Raw genomic sequence first — 11,999 nt, 5'->3', positions numbered from 1 at the left:
AATTTTGAAAAGTAAAGAATCATGTTTTGATAATCAACAAGAGGAGTAGACAGGTGAGATAGGTAGGATTAGGGTTAATCCTCATAAATAGAAAACTATTGTCAATTTTGATGATCGCCTTATTTCATACAAAGTTGTAGAAAAGATATTTTTTCTTTAAATGTTATTGAAATGAAAGTCATAGAGCTGCTGTAATGGTTTTGGAAGAAAGAGGATATATGATTAGAGGACAATTTTTTGTGGTTGTTTGTTTATTTGCTTAAAGGTTATTTCGCACATACTTGCATACAGATTGTTGGAATATGTATAGAGGTTTATTTCACATTCCGGTTGCCTGCACTTTGGTGTATTCAATCATACATCGTATACTCATACTCTCATTTACACTCAAATAATGTGAGGCAGCACTGGTACACTGCAGTTCCTTAGGTATTGTTATGGCTTAAATGTATATGTTGACGTAAGCCATATCTGTACTTACACCTTGTCACACTCAATCTTTTTCTGGTTGCTCATGAAGTAGTGTATACAGTACCCATTGCTCTTAGGTTTGATTCTGACTTTTGAGTTACATTATTTTAGACTTCTTTAGCAATGTCAAATCTGATGTCATGATAGTTCAAAGTCAGTGACTTTCCCTTCTAAGATGGCATTACGAGATGAATTAACATGATAGATTAAAGTCATTGATCAGATGTATTTACCCAGCTGCAGTGGACAATTAGTTCATCACCATTTTGTATGTCCAAGAGGTAAGGTGTTATATGATGCCAGCCTTAAGATTGAATACACCTTTTGGTACATCAACACAAGGATTTTTTGTTTAAATTAAGAGTTTTACAGTGTCACTGTCAAGATTTGCTGTCTGTTATGGGTGTTTGTTGTTATAATTTTTCGTTGTTTATTTATATTTTTTCTAATGCTTAGATGCAAATGTCTAAAAGTGTGAGATTCAGTTATTTGATTTGAAGTACATATTGAGTCTGTGGTGAAAGTATTGGTTATTAGTCATTTTCTTTGCTTGTCATATGCATGACCATTAACAGCTGTTCTAATGAACACTATTCATGATAAGATTGCCAATGTTATTAGGTAAAGATAAGGTGAAGCTTCAAACTTTGTTGCAAATGATTTAATGATTGTTGCTTGACCAAAGAAATTGATATTGGACTTGGAGATACCAGCAACATGTTTAAAATATATTTTGTACTTGTTTTTTTTTTTTTGTTTATGGTTTTATTGTTTTCTTTCTTCATTAAGAATTTATTAAGATTTTTAGAAAAAATGTATTGCATGGATAAACTTGCATGGCAAGGACCATAACAGTATGTTCTAGAAAGGAAGACTTTTCAGTGGTAACCTGCTTCTGCATCTCATTTCAGTGACACACATCTTTCATTTCAAGTAATTATTTGAGGAGAAATGGAAGATCTTGGTTACAGTGCAAGTGATTTGTTACACATTTGTACATGTGCTCAAGAAATGGTAGTTGATATCTGCATAGAATTTAAATGAATATATAGTTTTACAATACACAAATGTTAACTAAAAGATACGGATCTAGCAGTGATGATTTAGAACAAGTGTGAGAAAATGAACTACCAGAGAACCTTTTCAATGTTCAGTGTGAAAACAGTGCTTTATGAGGTAGAAACATACACTTGTGACTAGGGTCACCATAGTGATATTTTTCATTGTACAGTGAGGGATATATACCAAAGTGTTGTTGCTTCCAAGTGCTGAGATGAAATGTGTTAGTGTATTGTACAAGGCTAATTTTCATGTTTTATGTTTATTTTATTTTTATTCTTTAATTTTTGTCTGATTTGCAAGTTTGGAAGTGTTACAACACGTAAGTGACTGGTGAACGGTTCTCCTTCAACAGCAACACTGGGAAACAGCTGATGGCAAAGTGTCGCCTTCTCATTAAGGAGAATGAGGAGCTTGGCCGAATGATCTCCTCAGGTCGACTGGCAAAGCTGGAGGGTGACCTTGCTCTTCAGAGGAACTTTAGTGAGGAACTCAAGAAGTCTCAGTCTGGTAAGTCTGTTGTGTTTAAGTACGTTGTAGGAATCAGTGCATACACATGAAGATGCTTTATTTATAAACTGTAGCTTGCACCAAGTCCTGTATTGTAAGGTAGCATTGGTATGTTTGATATTTTATTTTATTTGAGGGTAATAACTGTAATTGCTTGTATCATTTCATTATCATTCTTGTCATCGTCATCATTATCATTATCATTATCATTATCATTAACATTATAATGATAATAATGAGAGATATTATCTCTCATTAATCCCTTGCCCGTTATTGTCATGGGTGGGCTTAGGAGAAGGAGGCTGGGGTGCAATGTAGGGAATCACCCTTGCCTTGGACCTCAGCCACTGGCACAAGTATTTTGCATGACCTTTTCTCCTCTTTTCCTTTTCCTACCTTCCCCATCTCCTTCCCCTGTCCAATTCTTAAAGTGTGAGCCATGTTGAAAGGATGAACAGCCTCAGAGAGCCACTCGTACTATATTCCCTCGGTAATTATCTAGCCCTTACCCCTCATAAGGACCCTGAGTGGTGGACTATTTATGGCCAGTAATGAAGATTTTGTGCCCTTATTAGGGGTGTGGAGTCTTGCCCCTTTATCAGATAACCTTAAGGGGACCGTCCCGGAAAATGGCCACCTTTCCCTACTCTATACATCATAAAAAAAATATTGGAGATGACTGATTGATTCTTTTTCCATGATATAGAGTAAAGAATTGCACTCCGTTATTTATATAAATTTTAACTTAGCTACCCCATGGGGGGGGGCACCCCCCAAAAAGGAAAAAAAAAAAATTTTTTTTTTTTTTTTTTTTTTTTTTTTTTTTTTTTTTTTTTTTTGGTATGTCTTCGGTACATCCCAACTATCACAGTTCTTTACAGAATATTCCCCAAAAAATACTTGTGTTAGATTAACTCTAGCCTATAGCCATGTAAAAGGCCGAATTTTGAATTTTTTTTTTTTTTTTTTTTTTTTTTTTTTTTTTTTTTTTTTTTTTTTTTTTTCCTTGGCGGGGGACAGCTGGACAGAGAACTATTTTTTATTTTATTTTTTTATTTTTTTACCATTAAAATATTATTATTTTTTTATTAAGGCAAAAATTCAAAAATCGGCCTTTTACATGGCCTTGGGACGCCGAGGCTCTAGTGAAAGCAACAAACTGCATTTGGATCGCATGAAAATTACGTGAGTTGGGATGTACCGAAGATTCATAAAAAAATAACGGAGCTACGGCGTTTTGTATTTGGCCCCATGCCAAAGTTCGTTATCTCTGTTATTTTTCTCTGAATCTAGTGATATTATATATATAAAAAAAGACTTATTTAATGTACTTTGCAATGCAATATGTACGTGAACGCACGCACATAAAGTTAAAAAGATTAATCATCATTTAGTAGGCCTACATTGACTTTCATATCTAAATAATAAAATATATTAGTTATCTCTCTCATACCATTTTCTTTGATAATTATCAATATTAACAGATTGCAAAGGAGAACAAGTGTATAGTTTATGATTAGTCATTTGCACCCATTATCTTTACTAAGAAGTGCATAAAATCATGCAGACGCCTATGTGTTGTTGGATATTTGCCAATTTGTGGTGCCTAAGACTTACGGTAACGTCTAAACATATTCATTTTTATCGGGAACGCACGAAACGGATGCGATAGCTTTTTGAACGCCAGACGAAGACTACGCATACAACCGAGCTCAAAATTCCATATAGTTTTTATTTCAGAGCAGGTATTACTGAGTACTGTCATCTTCAACATGAAATAATCTGTATCTCGCTTATACATCCGAAGTTTAAAAATCTGACTTTTAGGTCACATTCGGATTGAATTGGTCTTTACAGTGGTAACTACCAATTTCAAATCAATTCAAATTGCCCCCTGCTGTGATGTACCGACTGTTGAGCGAAATGTAACGGAAATATTTCAATCCTTCCTTATAAGGCTATTTTTAAACATAAGTGCTTCGTATGTGATATACGTATATATTACCTCGTAAACTAAAACATATTACCAGGGAGTCTCGATCAAAGCATATTTCGTGTGTAGAAGGACACAAAACTTACATTTTTTTTTAGATATATTTCACAAAATATTTCGTCATAAATCACGGTGATATAATTTTTTCCTGATATTGGTATAAAAGTGTTCCTTGAACATTCACAAACTCATATCTATGTGCAATGTCATAATTAAATGCCTTATGCACGATTGCCGCAAGCAGAAGTCCATATAGGTGTACCTGGGCGCTCATTAGCGACGTACCTCTCCGGGTGCTGAGGGACTCGCGCGCCGGCTGCAAGACAACGAGCCATAGCAGGCGGTTAATACTCGTTTGGTAGTTTCCTCATCCATGTACCTATACTATACGCTAACTAACTCAATTTAAACCCCTTCCCCCCCCTCCATCAGGTGGTTTACCCACCTTTGACCTTTGACCACGGCTCAGACCACTACTACTACAACGCTTGTCGACACCTACTGTCAGTTTAACCCATCCTAAACTATCTACCCAGATAACTCAACCTCCAACTCTTATATCCTTGACCCCATCTCATGCACAACTATCTCCATCTCCTACATCCTTCTCCATTATTACAACTCTTCAACATTATTGCCGTAATATCAGTATTGCCAAGATTACCTTCCGTAGACATGACTTATATTGGTGGAGGATCTTGCCATGTCAGACCGTATCGACCTTCTCCCTGTCAGTGTCAGAAATGTTGGCGTTTTGGCCACCTTGCAAAGCACTGTCACTCCACATCCCAATGCCCTCTATGTGACCAACCTGGTTGTGGCTGCTCAAATTGCTCTGCACATTTGTGTACATGCGCCAATTGTGGAGACCCACATAATGTATTTTATAGGAGATGCCCGGCCTACAAATTTGAACCCAAAGTCACAGTTCTTAGATGTAAACTTAGCCTTACTCTACAAGAAGCCAGGCAAGAAGCCAAGCAAGAAGCAATGTCTTCCCATCTTCAACAGTACCTCTTCCCCCTACTCTTCACCTTCCCAACTCAACCCCCGTCTCCCAACCAAATCCATTCTAAATCCAGATACTCCAATATCCACAACTCCCCATATGCCTACTCCTCAACACATTACCCACTGCACCAGACAAACTATTTGTTCCACCCCATCTTCACATACCACATACACACCTTCAACTACATTATCTTCTCCTCAGATACCTACCCACTCCTCACCCTCAATCATTCTCTAATACCTCTCCTCCCACTCAACCTGCAATCAGAGTGACTGCTGACATCGATCCTCCTCCATATATTCCCACTACCCCTCTTCCCCTACTTGTTCCCAACATACCTTGCCCTCCCCACCACCCAAACCAAAAACCATACCTAAACCCCGTCCTTTTCCACTATCCCTCCCACTCCCTTTTGTCACAATACCCTTCCCCAGATCCCACCTTCCATACCTCAACCCTCTGATACCCATTCTCCTACTGCTCAGACAAACATCTATACCATTATCACCTGTTGATTGATCGACAATGACTTTTATAGTGGAACATTCAAGGCTTTCGCACTCACAGACCTAATCTGTGTCATCTCATATCCTCCTACCACCCATCCATTATCTGTCTCCAAGAAACCCTTCTAACACATCCTCCAATACTAATCCCAAATTATCATGTATCATCCCCTCATTCTCTCCCTCTCCTCTGTACTCAACCATCATAAAACGTCATACACTATACCTCCTTTTCAAACCACTGTCCCTGCCACTATTATATGCATCTTCCTTCTCTGTTAGATTAAAGTTATTTCAATTTACTTTTCCCTAAACATTCCTATTGACTTCAATGCTTTTGAAGCTACTTTCTTGACTTCAACCATCTTTTCTCATACTTGGAGATTTTAACTATTGCCACACTCTCTGGGGTGACTCTATCACTGATTCTCACTTCTTTCTAACAATGACCTTATCCATCTTCTCATACCACTCCACTCACTTTGACACATGCTCCCTCTTTCTCTATCATCCTTTTCTTCTACATTTGACATGCTTTCTTATTTCACAATCACTATCCTGACTGCTGCTTTCACAGCCATTCCACAAACATCCAGACCATACATATCTAAATGCATTCCATGGTGGAACACCGAATGCTCCAAAGCACTTTGAAAGAAGCGAGCAGCATTGAGTAGCTGTCAAACAGCCTTAATAGAGTTAAGAAATAGCAGCTCAATTATGCCACACAATCCGAAACTCTTTAACCCACTAATGACGGGTGTCCCACATATGAGACACCCGAAAAAATAAACATTGCCGGGTGTTCCGCCAGTGTAACACTGTATCGGGGCTTGTTCTCTGTCGTAGCAGTGGGCCGCGGCCGGCCGGTGAGCAGAGTCCGGGGCAGCCCTGCCTGCCAATTTTGTAGCCGCCTGGAATCTTTTATTTTCAGCTTCAAAATATATTGGTGTTAATGGGTTAAAACCAGCTGGCAAAATTACATCTCCACAATCCCCTCCTTGACACCAGTCTCCACATTATGGTGTAAAATCCATAAACTATCGGGAAAACATCCTCCTGCTCCTGCCCCAGTCCTCCATATCCATAACACCCTTATTTCTGAACCTTTACAAGTTGCTACTGAACCTGGTGCATATTTCAGCCAGGTTAGTAGTGGCTCTCACCTTTCTCCCCACTTCTATACCATCAAAACAGCCAAGGAAAGCATTCCCATATCCTACATCTGAACTGAACCCTACAACGCCCCCTTCTCCACTATTGAACTCCTTTCTGCCTTTTTGTCATGCTGCAACACGTATGAAGGCCCTAATGACATACGCTACTGTATGCTATGACATCCTTCCTTTTAACAGTCTTCAAGAATATTTGGACAACTGGAAACTTTCTTCCTCACTAGCTTAAATCACTCATTCTACCTTTTCTGAAACCTAATAAACTTGGCACCCTCCCTCAAGACTACTGACACATAGCTCTGACTAGCTGCTTGTGTAAATTATTAGAAAGAATGGTAAACCTACGCCCAATGTTGTATCTGTAGCTTTATCTCATCCTGCCAATTTGGATTCCAACATGCTCAAAGCACATTTTGAAAATTACATCTCTTCATTTGCAAACCATAGCTCAGTACTAGCTGTTTTCATTTGTAAACCATACCTCAGTACTGGCTGTTTTCTTCTACCTGGAAAAGGCATAATTCTACCATAATTCTTAATAATTCTACCTTCCGAGTCAAAATTCCTTCTTCTGTTTCAGCTTTTCCTCAATATGAAGTTGCCCCATAAGGGAGTGTACTGAGCACTACACTATTCCTCCCTGTATGCAGATGATTCTATCATCTATACATCAGGCTCATCTATACCTACTCTCCGTCAACTAATTCAATCTGCAATATCTTTACCCTCTTTCTGAGCCACAAACCATGGTATCCGCTTTTTTACGCCCAAATCCTTCTCCATCCTCTTTTCCCGATCATAACCATTCTCCATCTCCATACTTCTCTGATCCTCTCCATTCTTGACTAATGCTATCATATGTATTCCTTCTACCTCTACTTCTCTTCTAACTCATTTAGATACTATCAATCACTGCGGTCTATGCTTCTATCCTTCTCACTCATTTTCTCAACCGTACCTCAACCCACTCCTTCAGCACTCACATTTGTACAGATGGGTCCAAATCCATCTTCTGGAGCTGGTTTTGTTGTGATCTTCCCCTCCTGTACGTTCATCTTTCCACTTCCACCCATATCCAGCATCCTCACAACTGAATTGTGTGCGAACCTCTTCACATTAAAACCTATGTCTTGCCAAACATCCACATCATTCACAATTTTCACTGACTGTAAAAACTATCTCTTATTCATTCTCTATAACCAATTAACACTCTTGTCTGCAAGATTCAAGACCAACTATTCTCTCTAGCCATGTATAACAAAATTGTCAGTTTTTGCTGGATACTCAGCCACATTGGGATCCCTGGCAATGAACAGGCAGACACACTAGCTGACTCTGCCACCTTGTCCACATCTTATCATCCCAGATTTTTTCACATATGCCTCTTCACCTGCTTGCAGTCATTCTGGACTGGCAGTCTTTCTGGTTTGGCCTTGACACTAAGAAACTGCATAACATTAAACATTCCATCTCTCCTTAGTCACTAGCATCCCATAAGAACAGATGCTGGGAAACTGCTCATGGCCGCCAACACGGACACACTCGCCTAACACAATCCAATGTCACAATCCAGTCCACCACTATGCCCCTCATGCAATGTCCCTTTTTCAGTCACACACATGCTACTATCCTATTCCTGCTTCACAGCAACCCCCTTCTCTGCTTTTCCTCACTTATTCTCACTTCCTCGACCCCCCAACTTATTGGACATCCTCTTGGAGCCCTCTACCTTTTCCTTTGACAACTTTTTCTCCTTCCTTAGAAGCATAAATATCCTTCATTTAATCTAATCACCCTCTATCCTTATCCCCTCCCATCCTATCAATAACTACCCTAATGCATTTACTTTATACCTCTTACATTAACATATTACTTTACCATATGACAATGAAATTTAAGTACCTTTACCCCTTCCACTTTTATTTGAATATATTAAACATCTAATTTTTTATTTTTTTGTTATCATTATCATTATCACCATCATCATCATCATCATCGTCGTCATTATCATCATCAATCATCATCAATCATCATCATCAATATCACCTCAAACATCATCATTATTATCACCTCAAACATCATCATTATTGTCATTGTTAACATCATTATCATCATTGTCATTGTTATTATTATTAATATTAATATTAATATTATTATTATTATTATTATTATTATTATTATTATTTATATTATTATTATTTTTATTATTATTATTATTATTATTATTATTATTATTATTATTATTATTATTATTATTATTATTATTATTATAATAATAATAATAATAATAATAATAATAATAATAATTATTATTATTATTATTATTGTTATTGGTATTGCTATTATTGTTATTGGTGTTATTGTCATTGTTGCAATTATTATCATTATTGTTATTGTTATTGTTATGATAATTATGATTATTATTATCATTATTGTTATAACCATTATTGTTATTATTATTGTTATTGTTATTTCTATTGTTATTGCTTTTATTATTAATATTATCATTGTTATTATTATTATCATCATCATCATCATCATCATCATCATCATCATCATTATTATTATTTCTGCCATTATTCTTATTGTTATTGTTATTGGCAGTGCTGATGATAATGATGATAATAATAATGATATTTATTATAATGATAATGATGATAATATTGATAATGATAATAGTAATGATGATGATGGTAATAATGATAATAGTGATACTATTAATGATACCAATGATAATGATAATAAGTTATAGTAGTAGTTATACTGATATTGATGATAATGTTGATGATATTGAATGGTATTACTATTATTATTGGTTTTGTCTTTCTTCTTCTACTTCTTCTTCTTCTTCTTCTTATTATTATTATTATTATTTTTAGTGTGATCATCATCATCTCTTTATTATTATTATTATTTTATTATTGTTATTGTCACTATCTATTATTATCATTGTTATTTTTAGTGTGATCATCATCATCTCTTTATTATTATTCACTGTTATTATTATTATTTTTTACCTCCACTTAAATTATTATCACTATCTTGGTAGTGATACAGTTATTGTATTTTTGTATTATTATTTATCATTATTATTTTTATTGTTATTGTTAATATTATTATTATTATTATTATTATTATTATTATTATTATTATTTTTTTTTATTATTATTATTATTATTATTTTTTTTTTTATTGTTATTACTATGGTTTTGATTATTATGATTATCATCGTTGTTGTCTTCATCTTTATCATTATTGTTTTATTATTGCCTTTATTTTATTTGTATTTCTAATTTTATTTTTATTGATATTATTATTATCATTGCTTTTGTTATTGTTGTTATTATTGCTATTATTATTATTATTATTATTATTATTATTATTATTATTATTATTATTATTATTATTATTTTTATTATTATTTTTATTATTATTATTATTTTTATTATTATTATTTTTATTATTATTATTATTATTAATATTATTATTAATATTATTATTAATATTAATGTTAATATTATTACTATTATTAGTAGTATTTTTTTATTATTATTATTATTATAATTTTTATTATCATTATTATTATTATTACTATCATTGTTTTTATTGTTATTGTTGCTATTATTATTGTTATTGTTATTGTTGTTGTTGTCCTTGTTGATATCATAGATGGGCTTGGCATGTGTGTACCTGTTGGCATAATGGTTCATGTCATTATTACTATTATCATTATTATTATTATTGTTATTATTATTATTATTTTTTTTTTTCAGTGGTCTATCAATATATGATATATATGACTTCATGGAATTTATTTAATTTTCACTTCTTTCAGAGTTGGATGAGTTCCTGTTAGAGATGGATGAGGATACAGAGGGGATGCAGGGGACCATATACTACCTCCAACAGCAGCTGCGGCAAGCTAAGGAGCGCATCACTCAATTGACTGGCCAGCTTGCAGTTACACAGACTCCTGGCACCCAGGCTGCAGATGATTCCAGCAGCCTGATGGCTCCAGAAGGAGCCAGTGATGTTAACAGTGAAGCAGAACGGACAGAGGAAAGGACACAGGTGCCCCAGCCGAATGGGGACACTTCTCATTATGAGCCACAGACTAATAGTGAGGTTTCAGATAGAGACACAGCAGCAACTCCACTGACGAACGGGCGCAAACGGACGCAGAGTGAAATAGATGAGGGGACAGAAGTGGCTGAAGGGGGGAATAATGGCACAGGGGAAGAGTATATGGGTGAGGCTGGTGGCATTGCACCTAGAAAACGGACCAGAACTGACAGTGAGGCAGAGGCTGTCACTGTAAGTGGAGGAGGCGAGGAAAGCACAGTAGTGGAGAATGGAGTGATGGAATCAGAATAGGCTATTAAGGTGGCATTGCTTGTAGTGTTTTATTAGCAAGAGGGTACTGTCATGTGAATGACCATCAGAACAGGCAGTTACAGGAATGGCTCTCTCTCCTTACTAGCCCTTGGTGGTAAGTTGTGTGGGCCTGGGGATATTTTGCCACCCTAGCCTGTTGGATTTCATCGGATACTACAGTCACTGTCCAAATTTTGTACAGACAGCTATTAACATTTTTGTACAGACAATTCAGAAATTTTACGAAATGTGTCAACATTGTGTATAGGCTCAGCTGGACTCTCAGTGTACTACAGGCAGTCTTTCGTACACTGCAGGGTTCCAGAATCTGCATCTGCCCATCCAGCCAATATACACTGCAGACAATAACAGTGAAGGCTCAGCTGCCTGCCAGTTTGTGCTCAACATCAAGCCCAACATGGTGTACTTCCAGGTGTTCTTGTGTACCATATATGTATTCAGTTTTATCCATGGCCATACATGTTCTTTTTCTCTACTATAGCTTCCATTTTTTTATATACATATTAAGTAGGTCATATACCAGTGGAAATCTTATTTTGTATTGTTTTATGCCCCTTTGTGTTGTACCCCCCTTTCACACATGGGTCATGTTCAGTTTTCTGTTAGTCTGTAATTTACAGTAACTTCCATGCTTCATACCTAGTCACAGTGACCTACTTCTTGCATTTACCTCTGTGCTTCATATTTCAGGTTTTACAAGTAATTTTTCAATGCTCATTGGCACACCTATGTCTTGCCTTTTTTATGTTTGTATACTTTTGTATAATTAATGTTATATATCCCACATGCAGCCGTATTACAATTCAAAATATGTATTTATTTCTTCCTTCTTTTTTCCTTTTCAAATTGCATGCTTTTATGATAAATTTTCATGACCA

The 11,999-nt window shown here is 35.7% G+C and overlaps 1 protein-coding gene across 1 annotated transcript in view; it reads left to right on the top strand.

Moving 5' to 3' along the window:
* The window catches only part of LOC113818228 (pre-mRNA-splicing regulator WTAP), a 37,948-nt gene extending 26,516 nt beyond the window's left edge, over positions 1–11,432 (top strand). Inside the window, exons 5-6 of the mRNA XM_070132059.1 lie at positions 1,886–2,040; positions 10,562–11,432. Of these exons, the coding sequence (XP_069988160.1) occupies positions 1,886–2,040; positions 10,562–11,100 (694 nt within the window). The 3' untranslated portion in view covers positions 11,101–11,432. The remainder of the gene's footprint in view (positions 1–1,885; positions 2,041–10,561) is intronic.
* The last annotated feature ends 567 nt before the right edge of the window (positions 11,433–11,999 follow it).

This window comes from Penaeus vannamei, chromosome 17 (assembly GCF_042767895.1).
Source record: "Penaeus vannamei isolate JL-2024 chromosome 17, ASM4276789v1, whole genome shotgun sequence".
Lineage (NCBI taxonomy): Eukaryota > Metazoa > Arthropoda > Malacostraca > Decapoda > Penaeidae > Penaeus > Penaeus vannamei.
The sequence above is the reverse complement of the archived record's forward strand: the minus strand, read 5'-3'. Positions and strand labels throughout refer to the sequence as shown.